General features: G+C 41.5%; 1 protein-coding gene across 10 annotated transcripts in view; it reads left to right on the top strand.

Annotated features, from left to right (window-relative positions):
- Positions 1 to 24,849, top strand: part of LOC105495455 (zinc finger protein 529) — a 51,213-nt gene extending 26,364 nt beyond the window's left edge. For 7 of the 10 annotated variants that reach the window (XM_011765049.3, XM_011765043.3, XM_011765048.3 and 4 more), the window contains 3 exons: positions 14,185 to 14,278; positions 15,271 to 15,397; positions 23,347 to 24,849. In XM_011765049.3, the coding sequence (XP_011763351.1) occupies positions 14,225 to 14,278; positions 15,271 to 15,397; positions 23,347 to 24,803 (1,638 nt within the window). In that variant the 5' untranslated portion in view covers positions 14,185 to 14,224 and the 3' untranslated portion in view covers positions 24,804 to 24,849. Of the gene's footprint in view, positions 1 to 270; positions 6,765 to 7,218; positions 13,868 to 14,184; positions 14,279 to 15,270; positions 15,398 to 23,346 lie in introns of those variants that run through there. The other 3 variants (XM_071086431.1, XM_011765041.2, XR_011617471.1) reach the window with 3 other exon arrangements.
- The last annotated feature ends 449 nt before the right edge of the window (positions 24,850 to 25,298 follow it).

Raw genomic sequence — 25,298 nt, 5'->3', positions numbered from 1 at the left:
ATGCTCATGGTTATTGCTCATTACAATGAAAAGGTGCACATTAAAATCAGCAAAGGGAAAAGTTGCATAGGGCAAAGATGCAAGCTTCCAGTGCAGTTGCACAGGCAGCACCTGATTCTCCCAGCAACAATGTGTGAATACAGATGTGAAGCATGGCCAACCAAGGAAGTTCTCCTAAGCCAAGGTTTCCAGGGTTTTTTGTTTTGCTTTGTTTTCTTGTGGTCTCATGGGTTTTTTTGTTTGTTTGTTTGTTTGTTTGTTTTTTGATAGGGTCTCTCCCGCCCAGGCTGAAATGCAGTAGTGTGGTCACACCTCACCGCAGCAGCCTCTACTTCCCGGCCTCAAGGGATCCTCCCACCTCAGTCTCCCAAGTAGCTGGGACTACAGGCACACACCACGACACCTGGCTAATTTTTGCATTGTTTGTATAGATGGGGTTTTGCCATGTTGCCCAAGCTGCTCTTGAACTCTTGGGCTGAAGTGATCCACCTGCCTCTGCCTCCCAAAGTGTTGGAATTACAGGTGTAAGCCACTGCCCTGGCCCGTGTCTGGGGTTTTTATTGAGGATAAGTCATGTGGGCATGAAGGTGCTGTGCACTGACCTTAGCTACTTAGTCAAGCCTATCCAGAAGTCAGATTTGTACAGGTATTTATCATAAACCACATTGTTACAAAAGCTATCTGGCATGGGTAAGACCTCAGATATACATAGACTCTCTTATCAGGCAGGATACTCTTAATTGCTCAGAGATTATCTCCCAGGAGCTGGTCAAGGACTATTCTTTGGAATGTACAGGGTTTGAGCACTCTAAACCAATTCTTCTTCTTCTTTTTTTTTTTTTTTTTTTTTCAACAGAGTCTTGCCCTGTCACCCAGGCTGGAGTGCAGTTGTGTGATCTCTGCTCACTGCAACCTCTGCCTCCCAGGCTCAAGCAATTCTCATGCCTCAGCCTCCCAAGATGCTGGGACTACAGCTGTGCACCACCACACCCAGCTATTTTTTTTTTTTCCATTAGAGACAGGGTTTCACTATGTTGGCCAGGCTAGTCTGGAACTCCTGGCCTCATGTTATCTGCCCGCCTCAGCCTCCCTAAGTGGTGGGATTACGGGCATAAGCCACCATACCCAGCCAGTTTTTTAAAAAATAATTTGTTTCTCTTTGTTGATATGTCATTTTCCCGATTTCCTTTTTAGTTCTTTTTCAGTTTTCCTTTAGCTCTATAAGCATATTTAAGACAGTTTTTACAAAGTCTTTTTCTAGTTACTCCAATGCTTTTGTTTCTTCAAGGGTAATTTATTTTGCTCCTTTGATGGGACCCTGTTTTCCTGTGTCTTTGTATGCCTTGCAGTCTTTTGTTGAAAATTGGGCATTTGAAGAAACTGCTACTTCTCCTAATTTTTGCAGACCGTTGGAGAAGATCTTCACTAATTAGAGCCTTGGGATCATCTCAGGGTGAAAGTCTAAAGTCTTATGTTTTTCCTGGGTCTGTAGCATGCCTGTGCTTGCACCTGTGTATGTGCTTTTACCAGTTTCCCCAATATGCATAACTGCTTTCAAATGCCTTAATTTCCGTAGGGTCTCATCCTTGCTTTTTAGGCCGTTGATGTTACATTATATTTTCCACCGGTAATCGTTTGCTCCAAGTATCCACAGGTGTCCAGGCAATTAAAATATCATTGAGTTTTGCATATTGATCTTATATCCTGCAGTGCTGCTGCACTTATTTCTAGTTTTAATAGTGTTTTAGCTTTGATGCACCACAGTACCCACTGTCCTTTGTGGCTTTTACCTGCCTGAGATCTGAGCTGTGCAGCTTTTTACATGTCAAAACTCAAAAGTCAGAGTGGCTCACGCCTGTAATCCCAGCACTTTGGGAGGCCGAGGCAGACGGATCACTTGAGGTCAGGAGTTCGAGCCCAGCCTGGCCAACATAGTGAAACTCTCTATTAAACTATCTCTATTAAAAATACAAAATTTTGCCAGATGTGGTGGCAGGTGCCTATAATCCCAGCTGCACAGGAGGCTGAGGCAGGAGAATTGCTTGAACCCAGGAAAAGGAGGTTGCAGTGAGCCGAGATCACGCCACTGCACTCCAGCCTGGATGACAGAGCGAGACTCCATCTCAAAAAAAAATCAGACAAAATGGAAACCAGTACCTCAATACCTCAAGGAGCCCGCAGACAGATTAACATGTTCCAAATAAGCTCTGCTTTGTTCCTTCTGGCCTGAAGGAGGGAAATGGGAACTGGGCTGCTTCTTCCAGGCTACGCTAGAGATGGAATAAGGGCACCAGTAACATAATCAACAAAGTCACTACCATTTTGAAGTGGCTTTCTCTTGACTGGGCATTTGTTTGATAGTTACAGTCTTTGAGTGATTTCCAGACCCTTACAAAGATATTTTAACTAGTCTCTAGTTGTTTTTTAAATGTTTCAATAGAGAATAGGGAATTGAAGCTTCCTCAAATGCCATCTTGCTGATGTTATTCTCATGGTTCTGTTATTATTTTCCTGATGTCTAATGATTTTGAGCATCTTTCCATGTACTTGTTGGCCATTTGTTCATCTTTTATGAAGAAATGTCTACTGAAGTCTTTTGCCAGTTTTTAACTTGGGCTGTTTGTCTTTTTGTTGGGCTGAGTTGTAGGAGTTTTTATGTATTCTGGATGTTAAATGCTTGTGAGATATATGATTTGCAAATATTTTCTACATTGTGCAGGCTGTCTTACCAGTTTCTTCTATAATGACTTTTTGATGCACAAAAGCTTTTGGTTTTGATAAATCCTAATTTATCAAAATTTTCTTTTGCTGCTTGTGCTTTTGGTGTCATCATTTAAGAATCCATTGCCAAATATAGGCCAGATGCGGTGGCTCAGACTGTAATCCCAGCACTTTGGGAGGCAGAGGTGGGTGGATCACTTGAGGTCAGGAGTTTGAGACCAGCCTGGCCCACATGGTGAAACCCCGTCTTCTACTAAAAATACAACAAATTAGCCAGGCATGGTGGCAGGTACCTGTAATCCCAGCTACTCGGGAGGCTGAGGCAGGAGAATCACTTGAACCTGGGAGGTGGAGGTTACGGTGAGCCGAGACGGCGCCACTGCACCCCAGTCTGGGTGACAGAGTGAGACTCCATCTCAAAAAAAAAAAAAAAAGAATCCATTGCCAAATACAAGTTCATGATGACTTACCCCTGCATTTCCTTTTAAGAGTTTTATAGTTTTAGCTGTTATATTTGGGTCATTGATCTGTTTTCAGTTACTTTTCTTATGTGTTGTTAAGGAATTATGCAATTTCATTCTTTTGCATGTGGATATTCAATTTTCCTGGCACCATTTGTTGAAAAGACTATTTTCCTCGATTTCACTAGATTGGCAACCTTGTCAAAAATCACTTGACCCTAGTTACACTGGTTTAAATTTCCACTCAGTTCTATTCCATTGATCAATATATCTATCCATATTCAGTGCCCCACAGTCTTGATTACTGTGGTTTTATAGTCAGTTTTGAATTGGGAAATACCAGTCTTCCAGCTTTGTTTTGGCTATTCTGAATCTCTTGCAATGTCATAAGAATTTTTTTTTTTTTTCTGGAGACAGAGTCTCGCTCTGTTGCCCAGGCTATAATGCAGTGGCGTGATCTTGGCTCACTACAACCTCCACCTCCTTCAAGCGCTTCTTCTGCCTCAGCCTCCCGAGTAGCTGGGATTACAGGTGCCTGCCACCACACCAGGCTAATTTTGGTATTTTTAGTAGAGATGGGATTTTACCATATTGGCCAGGCTGGTCTCGAACTCCTGACCTCAGGTGATGTATCTGTCTTGGCCTCCCAAAGTGCTGGGACTACAGGCATGAGCCACCAGGCCTGGCCCTTTTTTTTGTTTTTTTGTTTTTTTTGACACAAGGTATCACTCCATCACCCAGGCAGGAGTTCAGTGGTGCAATCACAGCTCACTGCAGCCTCAACCTCCTGGGCTCAAGTGATCCTCCCACCCTAGCTCCAGCCCCCAACCCCCCAGCCCCCCCACCTCCCCAACAGCTGGGACCACAGGTAAGCACCACCATGCCTGGCTAATTTTTTTGTATTTTTGGTAGAGACAGGGTTTCACCATGTTGGCCAAGCTGGTCCTGAACTCCTGGGCTCAAGCGATCTGCCTGCCTCAGCTTCCCAAAAGTATTGGGATTGGTGGTATGAGCCACTATGCCTGGCCTCCTTTTGTTTTTAATTGACTTATTGTACTGTACCATTTTAATTCCGTTGTCATTTCTTTTATATAATCTGATTGTTTTCTTAGCATGTGTTCTGGAGATTACAGTGAATATTTTACATTTACAAATAACTGGTTTGAATTAATAGACTTTGGTCAGGGAACTCCAAGACCACTTTCAGGTTCACTGACTGCTAGATGGACTCACACAACTCAGAAAAGTGTTGTTGTTGTTGTTGTTTTACCACTAGTGAAAGGATCACATTAAAATTAATAAAAGCTGGCTATTCCGGGGGCCAGAATTTATCTTCTAGGTGTTAGTCAAGGACTAGAACTTTCTTTGGAATAGGCAGGGTTTAAACATTCCAGACACTACTGCACTCCAGCCTAGGCGAAAGAGTGAGATCCTGTCTCAAACAAACAAAATTCCAGACTTGTTGAGTCAAAACTGTTGCACACTCCTTAGCTTTAATAGTATATCCAAAACTTGTTCCTATATAGTTCTGCTCCTTTTCATGTTGTTTTGTCACAGATTACATTTTTATACATTGTGTGCCCTTTAACATTGGTTTGTAATGACTGTTTTATGCATTCATTAGTCTTATAAATCATATTGGGGAAATTAAAAGGACCTACAAGCCCAAGATGCGATATACTTTTGTATTTGCTTTTTTTTTTTGAGACTGAGTCTCGCTCTGTCACCCAGGCATGAGTGCAGTGGCACGATCTCGGCTCACTGCAACCTCCGCCTCCGGGGTCAAGCAGTTCTCCTACATCAGCCTCCTGAGTAGCTGGGATTATAGGCGTGTGCCACCATGCCCAGCTAGCACTGTGTTGGCCAGGCTGGTCTTGAACTCCTGACTTTGTGATTTGCCCACCTTGGCCTCCCAAAGTGCTGGAATTACAGGCGTGAGCCACCGCGCCCAGCCTGTTCTTCATTTTTGTACGTGGCTTTGAGTTACTTTCTACTGTCTTTTTATTCCAACTTGCAGGGCCCCCTTAACTTTTCTATTATGGCGTGTCTTCAAATGAGGTTCGTCAGTTTTTATTTACTTGGGTATGTTTTAGTTTCTCCTTCATTTTTGTTTTTGGTTTCTTTTTTCAACTTTTATTTTCGATTCAGGGGGTACATTTGCAGGTTTGTTACATGAGTATATTGTATGATGCTGAGATTTGGGGTACAATTGATCTTGTCTTCCAGGTAGTGAACCTAGTACCCAGTAGTTTTTCAACTCTTGTTTCTCTCCCTTCCTCCTGTCTCTAGTAGTCGTATTGTTCCCATATTTATGTCTTTCTGTACCCAGTGTTTAGCTCCCACTTAGCAGTGAGAACATGCAGTATTTTATTTTCTTTTTCTGCATTAATGCTTTTAGAATAATGGCCTCCAGCTGCACCCATGTTGCTTCAAAGGACATGATTTTGTTCTTTTTTATGTATGGTATTCCATGACATATGTATACCACATTTTATTTATCCAAGCCACTGTTGAGGGCACCTGGGTTGATTCTGTGTATTTGCTATTGTGAATAGTGCTGTGATGAACATGAGTGCATGTGTCTTTTTGGTAAAATGATTTATTTTCTTTTGGATATGTACCCAGTAATGGGATTGCTGAGTCAAATGGTTGTTCTGTTTTTAGTTATTTGAGAAATCTCCAAACTGTATCCCACAGTGGCTAAACTAATTTACACTCCCACCAACAGTGTATAAGCATTCCCTTTTCTCCGCAACCTCACCAACGTCTGTTCATTTTGACTTTTTAACAACCATTCTGATTGATATGAGATGGCTAACTCATTGTGGTTTTGATTGGCATTTCTTTGATGGTTAGTGGTGTGGGGCATTTTAAAAAGTGTGTTTGTTGACTGCTTGTATGTCTTTTGAGAAGGGTCTGTTCATATCCTTTACCCACTTTGAGTGGGGTTGTTTTCTGCTTGTTGAATTGTTTAAATTCCTTGTAGATTCTGGATATTAGACCTTGGTTAAATGCATAGTTTGTGAATATTTTCTCCCATTCTGTAGGGGGGTGTTTACTTTGTTGATAATTCCTTTTGCTGAGCAGAAACTCTTTAGTTAGGTCTCATTTGCCAATTTTTGTTTTGTTTCAGTTGCTTTTGAGGAATTAGTCATAAATTATTTGCCAAGGCTGATGTTTACAAGGGTATTTCCTAGGTTTTCTTCTCGGATTTTTAGTTAAGCCTTTCATCAAACGTGAGTTAATTTTTGTATATGTTGAAAGGTACGGGTCCACTTTAATTCTTCTGCATATGCCAGTCATCCCAGCACCATTTATTGAATAGGGAGTCCTTTCCTCATTGCTTATTTTTGTTGACTTTGTCAAAGATCACTTGGTTGTAGGTGCGTGACTTTCTTTCTAGGTCCTCTATTCTATTCCATTGGTTTGTGTGTCCGTTTTTGTACCAAGACCATTGCATTTTGGTTACTGTAGCCTTGTAGTATAGCTTGAAGTCAGGTAATGTGATGCAACCAGCATTGTTCTTTTTGCTTAGGATTGCGTTGGCTATTCAAGCCCTTTTTTGGTTCCATGTGAATTGTTAAATAGTCTCCCGGCCCGCGGGATAGTCGAAGCAGGCCCTGGAGGAGGGGGTGGGAATTTGGGGAACAAGAGATACGAGAAATGGAGACAAGACAGTGCTCTGATCAAGTCTCGTTTAATGGCGGTAATGCAGTGCCTTTTATACACTTGGAGGGAAAGGGGTTGGGCCAGAGGCGGAGATGATCTCATCGCAAAGGGCGTGACCAAGTAGGTATTGGTTTCTCTGGTCGAACGTCATGTTGCACCTGCGCTGTCAGGTAGTAATTTTCACGGGCGCGGGAAAAATGGGTGAAGAAGCAGCAGGAAGAGCGCCATCTTTTATGAGGTATTAATACAGGGAAAAAGGTAAATCTAGGGAGGAGGTAGAAGGTGGAAATGAATAGAGCTCAGGCGTTTTTAATCGTCAGTTATTATTCGCTATGGCCGGGGCGTGCAGCTCCGGACAAAATAGCTTTTTCTAGTTCTGTGAAGAATGTCCTTGGTAGTTTGATAGGAATAGCATTGAATCTATAAATTGCCCTGGGCAGTATCGCCATTTTAATGATACTGTTTCTTCCTACCATGTTTTTCCATTTGTGTCATCTCATTTCTTTGAGCAGTGTTTTGTGGTTCTCATTGTAGAGATCTTTCACCTCTCTGGTTAGCTGTATTCTTTTAGGTATGTTATTCTTTTAGTGGTAATTTTAAACGGGATTGTGTTCCTGATTTGGTTCTCGGCTTGACTGTTGTTTCTGTCATCTTACTCTCAATCTGCTTGCAGCTTTGCAGCTGAGTCACCCATAGACAACTTTCTTAGTCTGTTTGTGCTGCTATAAGAAAATACCTGATTTATAAAGAACAGAAATGTATCACAGTTCTGGAGGTTATGAAGTCCAAGATCAAGGCATCATCAGGTTCAACTGTCTTCTTCCAAGGGTGCCTTGATGCTGCATCCTCCAGAAAGGACGTGTGTCCTCACATGCAAAAGGGAGAAGGACAAGGAAGTCTGCATTGAGCCTCTTTTATGAAGGCTGTAATCCCATTCACAAAGGGAGGAGCCCTCATCACCTCTTAAAGGCTCCACCTTCTAATACTATCACATTGGCAACATCTGAATTTTGGAGAGGACATGTTACATTCTGCCCCTGGACCCCCTCCCCCCATATTCATGTCTTTCTCACATACAAAATACATTCATTTCATTCCAATAGCCCCCAAAGTATTAAAACTCATTTCAGCATAAACTTTAAAGTCAACTTAAAGGGCAGAGTCTCATCTTGATATCTAAATCATGTGATGATTCATCCTGAGGCAAATTGCTCTCTAGTTGCGTACCTGTGACACCAAACTAGTTATGTGCTTCCAAAATTCAGTGATGCATAAGACAGGCATTTCTTTTTTTCCCCTTTTTTTTGAGACAAGAGTTTCACTCTTTTTGCCCAGGCTGGAGTACAGTGGTGCAGTCTTGGCTCACCGCCACCTCCGCCTCCCGGGTTCAAGCAATTCTCCTACCTCAGCCTCCCAAGTAGCTGGGATTACAGGCATGCGTAAACCATTCCCGGCTAATTTTTTTGTATTTTTAGTAGAGACGGGGTTTCTCCATGTTGGTCAGGCTGGTCTTGAACTCCTGACCTCAGGTGATCGCCTGTCTTGGCCTCCCAGAGTGCTGGGATTACAGGCGTGAGCCACCACGCCCAGCCAGGACAAGCATTTCTATTTCAAAACAGATAAGAAAGTATGGGTCACTGGTCCCAAGTAGGTCCAAAACTGAACAGGGCAAATAACAGTAAACCTTAAGCCTGGAGAATAATCATCTTTGACTCCTCGTCGCATGTTCCAGACACACTGGGATGGGGGTTGGACCCCAAAGGCCCAAAGGGACCCTGCCACCAGGGCTTTGGTGTTCACAGTTCATACTGCAGCTCTCTTGGGTTGGAGTCAGGTGCCACTGGCTCTCCCAGGCCCATGTTGCATTCTGCTGGCTCTACAGGTCTAGGGTTTGGGGAATGGCACAGCCTTTATGACTCCACTGGACATTGCCGTAGGGGGGACTGTCTGCAGTGGCTCTGCGTCTGTAGTGGGTCTCTGTCTAGGCCCTGGGGCTCTCCAAGGCATGGCACACCTGTAATCCCAGCTATTCAGGAGGCTGAGGCAAGAGAATTGCTTGAGCCCAGAAGGTGGAGGTTGCAGTGAGCCTAGATCGCACCACTGCACTCCAGCTTGGTCGACAGAGTGAGACTCTGTCTCAAAAAAGAAAAATCTCTTTGAAGGATGCCGTGCTTCTACATCTTGTGCACTCTGCACACTTGCAAAATCAGCAGCATATAGATGCTGAGGTTCACCACTTTGCCTTCCAGAGCCGGGACTAAACTGCACCTGGGCCCACTGGAGCCACAACTAGGGCAGCCAAGGAGCACTGTGCTGGGATGGGAGGGGCAGAGACTTGAGGCAGCCCCGGGCAGCAAGCCCCATGAGTGCTCTAGACCCTTCCCTTGAAACCATCCTGCCTTCAAGGCCCTGGCACGCTGGGCCTGTGATGGGAGGAGCAGCCTTGAAGCTCTCTGAAGTGCCATTGGATTCATTCTCCTGTTGTCATGATGAAAAGCATCTGGCTTCTTTCTAGCCACACTCTTACCAAAAAGTCACTTGGTCACACCCTTGGTTTACTTTCCTAAATGTCTTTTGATTTACATGCTCAGGCTGAGAATTTTCAAATCTCTATGTTTTGCTTCCATGTTATAAATCCCATCTTTGTATTGTTTCTTCTCACATTTTACTCTAGTTAAGAGAAACCGAGCAGCACTGTGAACACTTTGCTGCTTAGAGATTTATTCTGGCAAATATCTTACTTCAGAAACAGCTTCTGATTTATATTGGCTTAATTCAAGTGAGATAGAGAAATGTTACTCCTATATAACTCTTATTTCCTTTTATCTTGTAGTAATATAGGTCTTCACATTACATCTACAGATGTTTCGAACTCAACCAATCGTTGTAATTTTTACATTAAATAAATCTATGTTTTAAAAAAATGAGGAGAACTTTTATACATTTATAACTTTTATTTTGTCAGTCTGATTTCTCACTTTGGGTTCTCCTCATGAGGTCCAGATAATCCGGATTGGAGTTACCATCTGGATTCATTTCCTTAGCCCAGTACAACTTTGCTTTCCCCTGCCTTCTTTGTGTTATTATTAGCAAATATATTACATTTCTGTATGTTATGGGCCCAATAATACATAATATACACATTGTTTCATAAAATGTGTCTATCAGTTAAGAGGAGAAGAGATATATATGTATACTGTCATTTACAATTACATAAAATTGCCTTGCTTCTCTTTTTTTTTTTTGAGACAGAGTTTCGCTCTTGTCGCCCAGGCTGGAGTGCCTTGGCGCCATCTCGGCTCAACCTCTGCCTCCTGGGTTCAAGTGATTCTTCTGCCTCAGCCTCCCAAGTAAATGAGATTACAGGCATGTGTCACCACACCTGGCTAATTTTGTATTTTTAGTAGAGACCAGGTTTTTCCATGTTGATCAGGCTGGTCTCGAACTCGCAACCTCAGGTGATCTTCCCACCTCAGCCTCTCAAAGTGCTGAGATTATAGGTGTGAGCCACCACGCCCGGCCTCTTCTCTTTGTTTTTTCATATGGATTTTTATTATTACCTGGGATCACCAGCCTAAAGAGCTTCCTTGAGTACTTTTTAAGGTCAGTCAGCTAGCAGTAAATTCAGTTTTTATCTGGAAATGTCTTTTCATCTTAAGTTTTGAAATGGTCTTAAGTTTTGAAATATAGGTTTGCTGCATAAGGATAACCACCCCCCTTTGTTTTACTGATACATAATTGACACATACTTATGTATATACACACACATACAAGCACACTTTATCTGTCCACCCATTGAGGGACACTTAGGTTTTCATACCTTGGTTATTGTGAATAATGCTGCCATGAACAAGGACTGCAAATATCTCTTCAAGTTACTGACTTTGGCCATGCGTGGTAGCTCACGCCTGTAATTCCAGCACTTTGGGAGGCCAAGGTGGGTGGATCATGAGCTCAGGAGTTCGAGACCAGCCTGGCCAATATGGTGAAACCCCATCTCTACTAAAAATACAAAATTTAGCCGGGCATGGTGCCACACACCTGTAATCCCAGCCACTCGGGAGGCTGAGACAGGAGAATTGCTAGAACCCTGGAGGCAGAGGTTGCAATGAACCGAGATTGCAGCACTGCACTCCACCGTGGGCGAAAGAACAAGACTCCATCTCGGTGCAGGTGGAAAAAAGTTACTGACTTCATTTCTTTTGGCCGTATAGCCAGAAGCAGGATTGCTGGATTGTATGAATGTTCTGTTTTTAAGTTTTTGAGGAACCTCCATACTCTTTTTCAGAAGGATCATACCAATTTACATCCCCAACAGTGTACAAGGCTTCCCTTTTTTCCATATCCTTGTCAACATTTTTTTTCTTTCTTGTCTTTTTGATAATAGCAGTCCTGTTAGGTGTGAGGTGATATTTCATTGCGGTTTGATTTGCATTTCCCTGATGTTTAGTGATATTGAGCACCTTTTTATATACCCGTTGACCATTTGTATATCTTCTTTGGAAAAATGTCTATCAGGTTCTTTGCTCATTTTTTAGTTGGATTTTTTTTTTTTTTTTTTTTGCTATTGAGTTGAATGAATTTCTTATATATTTAGATATTAACCCCTTGTCAGATATATAATTTGCACATATTTTCTCCCACTCTGTAGAATGTCATTTCACTTTTTAAATTGTTTCCTTTATTTTATAGAAGCTTTTTAATTTGATTTGATTTCTTTGTTTTTGCTTTTGTTTCAGGTGCTTTTGGTGTTATATTTTTAAAAATCATTGCAAGACCAATGTCAAGAGCTTCACTATGTTTTCTTCTGGGATTTTTAGAGTTTCAGGCCTTATATTTAAGTCTTTAATACATTTTGAGTTAATTTTTATAAGTGGTGTGAGGTGGGGGGTCACTTCATTTTTTTGCATGTTGATGGATTTAGGATTCTGGGTTGAAGGATTTTGTGTATGTGAGTACTTTGTATATGTCATCCCACTGCCTTCTGGCTTTCATTTTTTTCTGATGAGAAATCAGCAGTTAATACTTCTGTATTAGTTTCACTTCTAGCCTGCAGTTTCCTTTTACTGCTTTCAAGATTTTCTCCATTTCTTTCTTTGGATTTCAGTGCTTTTATAATGATGCATCTATGTTTGGATCTCTATGCATTTATCCTGCTTGGTGTTTGTTGAGCTTCCTGGATGTGCAGTTTAATGTTTTTCAATAAATTTGGGAATTTTAAATTCATTATTTCTTTGTAAATTTTAAATGCTTTTTTTCTCTCTCATCTCTCTTCTGGTACTCCTGTTTATAGCAGTGTGCTTAATGGGGTCCCACATTTCTCTGACATGTTAATTTGTCTCGTTTTCTCTCTGTTCATCAGATTACACCATTGCTATTAATCTATCTTCAACTTTGCTAATACTTCTGCCAGTTCATATCTACTATTGAGTCCTCTAGTGAAAATTTCATTTCAGTTATTATACTTTGTAACTTCAGAATTTCCATGTTTATTATTGATAATTTGTATCTCTTTGTTGATATTCTCCTTTTGATGCAACATTATGATCATACCTACATTTACTTCTTTATGGTTTCCTTTGTCTATTTGAATATATATTATAATGTATAATTTGAAGTCTTTACCTGTTTATAATTTGAAGTCTTTGCCTGTTAAATCTGGTTGCTTTCACAAGCAGTTTCTGTTGTGGGTTTCTTTTCCAGTGTGTGAATCATACTTTCCTGTTTCTTTGCCTGTCTCTTGTTTGTGGAAAGTGGATTTTATAGACAGTTGTTGGAACTCCAGTACTTTTGTCCACACCCTCTGCCTCAGGGCTTGTTATTGGTACTTGCTTATTTACTTGCTTAGTGACAGTGAGATGGTTTGGCTCTGTATCTCCATCCGAAACTCATCTTGAATTGTAATAATCCCCACATGTCAAGAGCAGGACCAAGAGGAAATGATTGAATCATGGGAGTGGTTTCCCCCATACTGTTCTTCTAATAGTGAGTGAGTTCTCATAAGATCGGATGGTTTTATAAGGGGCTTCCCCCTTAGCTCGGCTCTCATTCTCTCTCCTACCACCCTGTGAAGAGGTGCCTTCTGCCATGATTGTAAGTTTCCTGAGGCCTCCCCAGCCATACAGAACTGTGAGTCAATTAAGCCTCTTTCCTTTGTAAATTACCTAGTCTTGGGTGTATCCTTATAGCAGCATGAGAATGGACTCTGGATTGTTTTAGTGAAGTCTGTTCTCACCATGGTGTAAAATCCCTGATGTTGCTCATTGGAGTACAGCCTTGCTTACTTTTACAGACAGCATTAGATGATAGTGGTTTTGACAGGGCTGTCTTTGAGCATCTCCCTGACCACCCCCAGCTGTTAGCACCACCGAATTGCAACTTAATGGCAGTATTGCTTTCGTAAGTGCCCTGGAGTATATGTTGCTTCACAGGCTAATATAATCAAACTGGGGCTTGCTTTCTTGAGGTCAGTGTTTGAGATTTGTTCTGGCAATAGAATGTCTCTTCCCAGGTGGTCTCTCAGTTTCTGTCTGGCAAACAAACCACCCTATAGTATAACATACACCTCTAATCTATCAACCTCCTCCCAATTGCCCTTCACCAAAATTTTCAGTTTTTGACATTGCCCTTAGGTTTAAATTTCTCCACATTCTGTTGCAAGTCAATTCAGTTCCTTTGAGGAGCAATACAGAACTCTGTTCTATGGCCTACTTCTCCCCCTGGACAAAATCTCAGAGCCACAGCCACTGTTCTAGTGCTGGAGGTATGGACAATGGCATGCATCTCTCTAAGTGATTCCCCTGCTTTAGGAGCTGAGTGCTTGGTAGATGGCAGATGGGGCGGCAGCCAGGTCCCCTGGCTTGCCTGTTTGGGCATGGAACACCTGCCCCAGGAGCCAGGGCACAGCAATTGGAACCTCAGTATGCTCAGCAGTACCACGTCCAAGTTAAAGCCTACATTTCATGTTTTGGGGCGAGGCAGAGGAAGGGAGTCTTCATTCTTCAGCTGTGCAACAGGTAGGTAACTGGGGCAGAGTGAAAAGTGATGATGTCTTACCCCACCTAGGAAGATAGCTATCCAACTGGGGCAAAGGTTGAGAAGTGGCGAAGAAGCCCCATGCCCTTGGCTATCCTAGCTGGAGTGGAGTCTTTCTCACCGAGACAGAATGGACAATGGAGGGCTCAGGTTTGGTTCACATAGTCCAGACTCTCAGAGTTCTTAACATGTTTTTGGAGATTTTCATAAACTAATGTTTCTTCATTTGCTGTACATTCCTAGCACCATTTCCAGAGACTTTAAATTGTGGTTCTTTTTTAAAAAATAATTTTTACAGTTTCATTGGGGATCGTGTCCATGGAGCTCCTCATGCTGTCATGCCAGAAGTGGAATTCCCTGACCAGTTCTTTACAGTTCTAACCATGGACCATGTAAGTTACTATTTCTCTTTTCTTTGTGATATTTCTTTTTTCTGATTCTTCCTACCACACACCTCTGTCAAAGAACCTGCACCACAACCCCATACTTTTTCACTTTCTAGTAAGGGCTGGAGTCTAACAGCATAGTGTCCCTCCTATGTGCCTCTCTATTCTCCAAAGAATGTTCAGCACTCCTGTGTGTTCAGTCCTTTGTCAAGAGCAGATATAAAGCAGAAGTGGAATCCCTGTACTTTTCCTTGTCATATCTGGAATAGGGAAAAAGCAGATGGATCTGTTTGACAATTGGGCATACTCTGACCTTCTCCACAGACTTGAGTTTCCAGGTAGATTGGATTTGATGTTGAATGGCCTCAGGTCATATAAAATGATGATGATTGTAGGTGCAGAATTGGAGAAGACCTTGTCTAACCTAAACATTGGAGTATAATTAAGGCTGTTAAATTTTTAGCAAGAAAACTACTCTGTAGCCACTAAAAAACACTTACTAAAAACTTTGTTGCTAGAAGTAATAAATTGTATTATATAATGTGACATAATATGTCACATAGTAATGAACTTGGAGCTACAAGAAATCTTTAATTTTGTTCACACCCCATTTTCAAAGTTAGATCTTTTTCTCCTGTACAGGGGAATGAGGGTATAGAAACTTACATTTATTGATGATTCATGAGGCAGGCACATAGCATGAAATGTGCTTGTATATAGTACTTCTTTTAATTTGTAAACTGGTTATTAATTTCCAGACATGGTTGGCTAAATAAGAGATCCCATAAGTATGCAGAAAGATTTCAGTGGATCAAAGGGAGTCTTTAAAGATGATAGTCTGGTTTGGAAGCACTAATTTCCTTACTTCCCGTGTCACAGTCTTCTCCTGGCCTCCTTGTTTACTGTCCAGTCCCCTTGCAATAAGGCAATTCATCTTGCCTTTTTCTCAAAAATATTTCCTTAAATTTTACCTGTAATGTACGGGTTTGTTGTTTCAGGAACTGGTGACACTCAGGGATGTGGTCATCAACTTCTCTCAGGAGGAATGGGAATATCTGGATTCTGCTCAGAGGAACTTGTACTGGGATGTGATGATGGAGAACTACAGCAACTTACTCTCACTGGGTAAATTTGTCTGCCTCCAATAACTTAGAATATACGCTCTAGACTATCAGCTGATATTCAGTGAACTCAAGGCTGTATTTTGTTTTTCATTTTGTTTTCTTTTGTTTTTGAGATGGAGTCTCACTTTGTTACCCAGGCTGGAATGCAGTGGCATGATCTTGGCTCACTGCAACCTCTGCCTCCCAGGTTCAAGCAGTTCTCCTGCCTCAGCCTCCTGAGTAGCTGGGATTACAGGCGTCCGCCACTACACCCAGCTAATTTTTTGTATTTTTAGTAGAGACAGGGTTTCACCACACTGGCCAGGCTGGTCTTGAACTCCTGACCTCGTGATTCGCCTGCCTCAGCCTCCCAAAGTGCTGGGATTACAGGCATGAGCCACTGCAACGGCCTCAAGGCTATGTTTTAAGAAACTAGGTGAACTTCTGATTCCAAAGGCATGCTTTCAGTGTTGTTGTGTTGCAAATGACATCTCTATCAGTCTTTAACATTCTTCATGATATTCTTACCTTCTCAGGCCCTGCATATAATTTCTACCTTTCTAGATACCAAGGAGCTGGATTTGACTTAGGGAACACGTACAGCATATCATTGAGACATTACAGGTTGCGTATCCCTTATCCAAAATACTTGGGATGAGAGTGTTTTGGATTTGGGATTTTTTTCAGATTTTGGAATATCTGCATATACATAATGAGACATCTTAGGGATGGAACCCAAATTGAAACACAAAATTCATTTATGTTTCATGTACACTTTATACACATATAAAGTTGCCTGAAGGCAATTTTATACCATGTTTTTAATAGTTTTGTGCATGAAACCAAGTTTGTGTTAAGTAGTTATGTATATTTCACTTGTGGCATCATGTCAGTGCTCAGAAAGTTTTGGATTTTGTAATTGAATTTCAGATTTTAGATTAGGGATGTGCAACCCGTACATTGTGTTTGAGGTCGGAATTGCTATAAATACTTTATATTCTTACCCACCTTCTGGGAGAACTTTTAAGATACCGTGTGTCCTGATTTGTTATGATTGTTAAAAGAATCTCTACAATTTATATATTGAAGGATTGATAAACAGTTCATATTCATTTCCTCCCACCTGCTTTATGGCTAAAGAACGTTGCATTTAACATTAAATTAGTATTCCACCAAGGACCTTTTAATAGCTCTGAAAGTTACTTACTTTCCTCTCAGCTTCCATAGTTCTTGCCTTCTAGTTGGCCCCGTCCTAAGCACTTTAAATAATTGGCTCGTGGCTAGTCATGGTAGCTCATGCCTGTAATCCCAGCACTTTGGGAGGCTGAGGCGGGCAGATTGCCTGAGCTCGGGAGTTCACGACCAGCCTGGGCAACACAGTGAAAGCCCGTCTCTACTAAAATAGAAAAAAATTAGCCGGGCATGGTGGCGTGTGCCTGTAGTCCCAGCTACTCAGGTGGCTGAGGCAGGAGAATTGCTTGAACCTGCTTGAACTCGGGAGGTGGAGGTTGCAGTGAGCTGAAATCGCGCCACTGCACTCCAGCCTGGGCAACAGGGCAAGACTCCATCTCAAAAAAAAAAATGACTCGTTTAATTCTTACGATAACTCTGTGACATAAGTGCTGTTTCTTTTTTTTTTTTTTTTTTTTGAGACGGAGTCTCGCTCTGCCGCCCAGGCTGGAGTGCAGTGGCCAGATCTCGGCTCACTGCAAGCTCTGCCTCCCGGGTTCACGCCATTCTCCTGCCTCAGCCTCCTGAGTAGCTGGGACTACAGGCGCCCGCCACCTCGCCCGGCTAGTTTTTTGTATTTTTTTAGTAGAGACGGGGTTTCACCGTGTTAGCCAGGATGGTCTCAATCTCCTGACCTCGTGATCCGCCCGTCTCGGCCTCCCAAAGTGCTGAGATTACAGGCTTGAGCCACCGCGCCCGGCCAAACTGACCCAGTGTTTTTTTTTTGTTGTTTTTGTTTTTGAGACGGAGTCTCACGCTGTTGCCCAGGCTGGAGTGCAGTGGCGCGATCTCGGCTCACTGCAAGCTCCGCCTCCTGGGTTCACGCCATTCTCCTGCCTCAGCCTCCTGAGTAGCTGGGACTACAGGCGCCCGCCACCGCGCCCGGCTAATTTTTTGTATTTTTTGTAGAGACGGGGTTTCACTGTGGTCTCGATCTCCTGACCTTGTGATCCGCCCACCTCGGCCTCCCAAAGTGCTGGGATTACAGGCTTGAGCCACCGCGCCCGGCAAGTGCTGTTTCTATTATTATTGTACAGAAGAGGTTGCTTACAACAGAGAGTATTTAGGCACTTCTGCAAAGGCTCCACAGCCACGTAATTACAGAGGAAGGCTTTCTACCCAGGCAATCTGGCACCAAAGACAGTATTTTTAACTGTTACACTGCTTCTCCAGACAAACAATTAGTATGGGTTTAAATAACATAAGACCTTTCCTTACCTGTCTAGTCTCTTTATACGTGATAATTCTGTGGTTACTCTAAGGTGAATGTTTTTCCAGTTCCCTCACAATTCTTTTTTCTGTCTTTTTCATATAATTTTGATTTTAGGGCCGGGAGCGGTGGCTCAAGCCTGTAATCCCAGCACTTTGGGAGGCCGAGATGGGCGGATCACGAGGTCAGGAGATCGAGACCATCCTGGCTAACACGGTGAAACCCCGTCTCTACTAAAAAATACAAAAAATTAGCCGGGTGAGGTGGCGGGCGCCTGTAGTCCCAGCTACTCGGGAGGCTGAGGCAGGAGAATGGCGTGAACCCAGGAGGTGGAGCTTGCAGTGAGCTGAGATCCGGCCACTGCACTCCAGCCTGGGCGACAGAGCGAGACTCCGTCTCAAAAAAAAGAAAAATAATAATAATTTTGATTTTATTTAGTAAAACTTTAACCAATTCTCAAAGCTGTATTTTAAAAATTGGTTATAATTAAAAAAAATACATTGTTACATTTCTTTGTTGTAAGCAGTCTTCCATTTCTGATCCAATTGGGATCACCTTATTGGAGGAAGGGAAGTTGCTCTATAGAGTTTATGGGATGTGAAGGAAGACAGGGCCAGGTGAGTGATGGCCACTGAGGGATAGAAAGTCATTGCCAAAGCACAAAGCCCATCTGGTCCAGGAGATGAGCCCCTGGGATTCTGTTGGGAAAATCCCTTCAAAAGCTTGTGGGTTTTTATTTTTTTATTTTTATTTTTTATTTTTGAGACAGAGTTTCGCTCTGCTGCCAAGGCTGGAGTGCAGTGGCACAATCTCGGCTCAGTGCAAGTCCCGTCTCCCAGGTTCACACCATTCTCCTGTCTCAGCCTCCCGAGTAGCTGGGACTACAGGTGCCCACCACTATGCCCAGCTAATTTTTTGTATTTTTAGTAGAGACGGGGTTTCACCATGTTAGCCAAGATGGTCTCGATCTCCTGACCTCATGATCCGCCCACCTCGGCCTCCCAAAGTGCTGGGATTACAGGCATGAGCCACCGCGCCCGGCCCAGACTGTTTTTTTGTTTTTGTTTTTTTTTTTTTAAAAGCCTGGCACTTGGAGAAGGAAATTAAGATCTTCTTCAATGCCACTGTTTTCCAGTTCCTCTTGTATTTAGACTTATGTATGTGTATATTGACCATAAACAAATGCTCATTCATATCCTCAATATTTATTTAGTGTCTACATTGAGACAGATATCAGTACAATAGTGAACAAGAGCAATACAGACCCTGCTGCCATGGAACTGACATACTAGTTCTTGAGATGTATAATAAACAAGTAGAGAATATATATAACAGTATGTGTAAGAATAAAGGGGTAGAGAATGATGGAGAAAGAGCTAATTCAGACAGTGTGGTCAGAAACCAATCTCTCTGGTCTTAATTTGGCATTTTATACAGTTCCTTTTCAGTGATTCACCTAATGTTTTTGCATTTGGAAGTCCTCATTGGAATCAATGTGTTTCAATTTGTCATTCCTTTTATGTTAGTTGCTGTCATGTTCTTTGGTAAACTTTTGTAATTCTAATGGGAAAGGCAAAGAGGCTGTTTTTATTATTATTATATCTTTTATATTACTGTAAATAAGTAGCCACCTCAAATGGTGCACTAGAATTTTTCATACCTTCTATTATGTCTCATTATGTTTATTGATGTTACTGGTTCAGTATACATTAGCCCACCAGAGTCTGATTTTTGATGTCCAGCAGTATGAATATTGGATGAAATTTTTTTTTTTTTTTTTTTGAGACGGAGTCTCGCTCTGCCACCCAGGCTGGAGTGCAGTGGCCGGATCTCAGCTCACTGCAAGCTCCGACTCCTGGGCCCACGCCATTCTCCTGCCTCAGCCTCCCAAGCAGCTGGGACTACAGGCGCCCGCCACGTCGCCCGGCTATTTTTTTCTTTGTATTTTTAGTAGAGACGGAGTTTCACCATGCTAGCCAGGATGGTCTCGATCTCCTGACCTCGTGATCCACCCATCTCGGCCTCCCAAAGTGCTGGAATTACAGGCTTGAGCCACCGCGCCCAGCCTGGATGAAATTTTGATATACTGATACCATGTTTCTTATGGTAATTTCTGTACGCTTTGGCTTTATCCTTTAACCTTTGAATTTATTGTCACTTTTTGTCAAAAGCTTATCCAAGGCTCATTCCATACCCTTCTTATCCCAGACCCAGGCATTGAATTGGATATGAGTGCATTTTTCTGGTTTTGTTTAGTTTAGCATGTTGCAGTACATAAACTTTTTTCCCCTCATTTGACTCTTGTATTGTCAAAATGGTGGCACTTTAGCTCCCTCAAGCTATTTTTGTGTCCCTTTGATGTGACCCACTGTTGTAAAACTTTCTTCTTTCTGGCAAAACATTACAGGGTACATCTCATACCTCCCTGGGTCTAGATCATGATCCAGGCCTTTGTTCTAGGATTCCTGGTTTATTACCTGGTTTATTTCAATAACAAGGACAATAAGGCATGGTTATTGTTCTTCTGTTTCATGGAGTGAGTGTTTGAAAATTTTATCTCTGGCTGGGCACGGTGGCTCAAGCCTGTAATCCCAGCACTTTGGGAGGCCGAGATGGGCGGATCACAAGGTCAGGAGATCGAGACCATCCTGGCTAACGCGGTGAAACCCTGTCTCTACTAAAAAATACAAAAAAACTAGCTGGGCGAGGTGGCGGGCGCCTGTAGTCCCACCTACTCGGGAGGCTGAGGCAGGAGAATGGCGTAAACCCGGGAGTCAGAGCTTGCAATGAGCTGAGATCCGGCCACTGCACTCCAGCCTGGGCGACAGAGCGAGATGCCGTCTCAAAAAAACAAAAAAAGAAAATTTTATCTCATTCCAGGAATGTTTTTCCAACTATTATTGCTTTTTGGGTTGGTTTTAAATATCTCTTTACCAAGAAATTAATTCATTAGACTACATTTTCAGCTTTATTAGCATAGGAGTCTTATAACATTTTGTGTATGTTTTCATCACATTGTGATTGTTTGCTAATTTCTCATCTTTTCTTTAGGTCACTGTTCTTTTGTCTTTAGTAGGATATATACATTGGTTATTTTTACTCTTTTTTTTTTTTAAAAAAAACAATTTAAGTTTTTACTTTTTATGAGACAAATATATTTATGTTCCATAGATATCAGTTAGAAATGTTTTCAACATCATGGTTCACTACAAACTTTGTGATTTCAATTACATTTCCACATTGACCCAACAGTTATTTAGCAGAGAGCTTCTTTTTCTTTTCTTTCTTTTTTTTTTTTAATAAGACATAGTCTCACTCTGTTGCCCAGCTTGGAGTGTGGTGGTGCAATCTCAGCTCACTGCAACCTCCATCTCCCAGGTTTGAGTGATTCTTCTGCCTCAGCCTGCCAAGTAGCTGGCGTTACAGACATGCGCCACCATGCCCAGCTAAGTTTTTTTGTATTTTTAGTAGAAACGGGTTTCGCCATGTTGGCCAGGCTGTTCTCGAACTCCTGACCTCAAGTGATCCACCCACCTTGGGCTCCCAAAATGCTGGGATTACAGGTGTGACAGCCACTGCACGCAGCCTAGTAGAGAGCTCCTTTATTTCTAACTGAAAGTACTTTTGATTTATTGATACTGGCACTCAAATCTGGTTTTAATGTTTCTGTCAGATATTGATATCTGCATTATTTCATCTTATACATAATTAAGTCACAGAAAATTATTATTTTTCTGTGTTCATGTGTCACTCTGAGTTTTCCTCAGGCATTCCCTTTTCTCATTGTTCGCCTCCAGATGATGTCCATAAAATCCTTTGTTACAAAGTGCCTTACAGTCTTGTGTACCTAGACCACCTTCTTCATATTATTTTGTTAGCATATTCTCCTTTTCACTCATAAGCCTTTGCTCAGAATTGTGTAAGTCTAACAGTAGTTACAATTATATTCAGATATTTTAATATCTGAAATATTATATTTTGGGGAAGTATAGCATTAGTTGACTTTTGGTATAAGAAAATGGAAAGGAATATCTGTAAAAGAACATAAAAGAAAAAATAGGGGTAGGTTTTAGAAGGACAGCAGAGTAAAGGTAAATATGCTGTTGAAGAGAAGTAAATAACACATCCCATCTTGATTGTATTTCTTCATTCCACATGTCAGTCATGGCTCTGCATACGAGGGAATAAGCAATAATGGTGGGACAATATGTGTAAGTGGAGAAGCAATTGGAAAATAAATACATATGAATGTTCACCGTATTTATGTATCTTACTGTATTATAAATATATGTATGTAATCACTAATACAATGAGGGTTGGGAGGCATTGATAACTGGCATTATTCTTATGGCTACATAATTATTTTGATAGTTGTTTTCTAGTGACTTATCTTTGTATATATACTTTTATTTTTATTTGGATTCATTCAGTGATTTACTTTTCCTCTATTAATTATCATATACTATGCCCTTAGGGCTTTTTGTACATTGGCACATGAAAATTTATTATATTTGTCCTTGTGGAATTTAAGGAATAAGGAAGTAAATGGTGTAAAAGTACTGAATACACAACTGAAAAAACATATATATAAGGGTAAGGCACTAGATACGGGATTAGAAATGGAAATGAAGTTATTTAGGGTCAACTAATATGCCCTTTCTGAGGGCAGGTATCTTGAGACCTTAACAAAGAAAAGAAGCTGGCATACAAAGAGACCATTTATGTGAAATGAAATGTCCTGTGGATAGCTCTAAATGATAGGATATTTGTTTTGATCTAGGAGGTGAAAAATGATTAGCAGAATGGAGTTAAAATGAGGTTTTTTTTTTTTTTTTTTTTGAGACGGACTCTTGCTCCACTGCCCAGGCTAGAGTCTACGCAGTGGTGCGATCTCAGCTCCCTGCAGCCTCCCCTTCCTGGGTTCAAGCAATTCTTGTGCCTCAGCCTCCTGAGTAGCTGGGACTACAGGTGTGTGCCATCATGCCCGGCTGTTTGTATTTTAGTAGAGGCAGGGTTTCACCATGTTGCCCAGGCTCGTCTCAAAGTCCTGAGTTCAGGTAACCCACCTGCCTTGCCCTCCCAAAGTGCTAGGATAACAAGCATGAGCCCACATGCCCGGGCAAAATGAGGTCTTACAAACTGTACCTTGTTATTATCCTTGGTAAAGTTTATTTTTGGGGAAGAAAACCACAAAAGTGTTAGTATATATGGATTATAAAATTTTGATCTGCATTAGCATTATCTCTATAAGATGCTAATGACTAGTTCTACATCTACAGATTTTGATTCTGTTTAACTAACAAGCTTACCAGGTGATGACCAACACACAAATTTCAGATCCACTGACTTAATCACATTCCTCATAATCTTTATGTTCTGCTGTTATTCTGTGAGCTCTCTTTATCTTTCTCCAAATTTCATAACATTTTTTAAACCAATTCATGTATATGGTGAATTATTCTTAAATTGTCTCTTCTTTCCATAACTTTTATTCTTGTAGTACATGAAAATTATTTTTTCCTTTCTTTCAGATTTGGAGTCCAGGAGTGAGACTAAGCATTTATCTGTAGGAAAAGACATTATTAAAAACACTGGTTCTCAGTGGGAGGTAATGGAAAGTAGCAAGTTACGTGGCCTTGAAAGTTCCATTTGCAGAAATGACTGGCAAAGCAAAAGCAAGATTGAAGTACAAGGACCTGAAGTGGGATATTTCAGTCAAATGAAAATCATCTCTGAAAATGTGCCCACTTACAAAACTCATGAATCTCTTATGTTACCTCAGAGAACTCATGACAGTGAGAAGCCCTATGAATACAAGGAATATGAGAAGGTCTTCAGTTGTGACTTAGAGTTTGCTGAATATCAGAAAATACATACTGGTGAAAAAAACTATGCATGCAATCAGTGTTGGAAAACCTTTGGGATAGACAACTCCGATATGTTACAACTGAATATTCATACTGGTGTGAAACCTTGTAAATATATGGAATATGGGAATACATGTAGTTTTTATAAAGACCTTAATGTATACCAGAAAATTGACAATGAGAAGTTCTACAAATGTAAGGAATACAGAAGGACCTTTGGAAGAGTTGAAGAAGTTACTCCACTTCAAAGAGTTCATGATGGTGAGAAACACTTCGAATGTTCATTCTGTGGGAAATCCTTTAGAGTGCATGCCCAGCTTACTCGACATCAGAAAATCCATACTGATGAGAAAACTTACAAATGTATGGAATGTGGCAAGGACTTCAGATTTCTTTCACAGCTTACTGAACATCAGAGAATTCATACTGGTGAGAAGCCCTACAAATGTATGCACTGTGAGAAGGTTTTTAGAATTAGTTCACAGCTCATTGAACATCAGAGAATTCATACTGGTGAGAAACCTTATGCATGTAAGGAATGTGGAAAGGCTTTTGGAGTATGTAGAGAACTTGCTCGTCATCAGAGAATTCATACTGGTAAGAAACCCTATGAATGCAAAGCATGTGGAAAGGTCTTTAGAAACAGTTCATCCCTGACTAGACATCAGAGGATTCATACTGGTGAAAAACCCTATAAATGTAAAGAATGTGAGAAAGCATTTGGAGTAGGTAGTGAACTTACTCGACATGAAAGAATTCACAGTGGTCAAAAGCCTTATGAATGTAAGGAGTGTGGAAAGTTCTTTAGACTTACGTCAGCCCTTATTCAACATCAAAGAATTCATAGTGGTGAGAAACCTTATGAATGTAAAGTATGTAGGAAGGCCTTTAGACATAGTTCAGCCCTTACAGAACATCAGAGAATTCATACTGGAGAAAAACCCTACGAATGCAAGGCATGTGGGAAGGCCTTTAGACATAGTTCATCCTTTACCAAACATCAGCGCATTCATACTGGTGATAAACCCTATGAATGTAAGGAATGTGGGAATTCCTTTAGTGTTGTTGGGCATCTTACGTGCCAACCGAAAATTTACACTGGTGAGAAATCATTTGACTGAAATAAATGTATAAAGTGGTTTTTTATTTCCGATTTTCTTTTTTTTTTTTTTTGAGACTGAGTCTGGCTCTGTCGCCCAGGCTGGAGTGCAGTGGCCGGATCTCAGCTCACTGCAAGCTCCGCCTCCCGGGTTTACGCCATTCTCCTGCCTCAGCCTCCCGAGTAGCTGGGACCACAGGCGCCCGCCACTTCGCCCGGCTAGTTTTTTTTTGTATTTTTTAGTAGAGATGGGGTTTCACCGTGTTAGCCAGGATGGTCTCGATCTCCTGACCTCATGATCCGCCCGTCTCGGCCTCCCAAAGTGCTGGGATTACAGGCTTGAGCCACCGTGCCCGGCCTATTTCCGATTTTCACAGGAAAAAACTATGGATGGATTTAATGGGTAATCAAGGCAATTCAGTATCTCCCTCTTTTAAGTCTGTTTTTAGACTTCATGGCCATTCTGTATGTAGACATAGAATTGCTTAGTCATAGCTGATATATACTTATAGCTTTG

Source organism: Macaca nemestrina, chromosome 20 (assembly GCF_043159975.1).
Source record: "Macaca nemestrina isolate mMacNem1 chromosome 20, mMacNem.hap1, whole genome shotgun sequence".
NCBI classification, from domain to species: Eukaryota; Metazoa; Chordata; class Mammalia; order Primates; family Cercopithecidae; genus Macaca; species Macaca nemestrina.
This window is presented reverse-complemented; position numbering and strand designations above follow the sequence as displayed.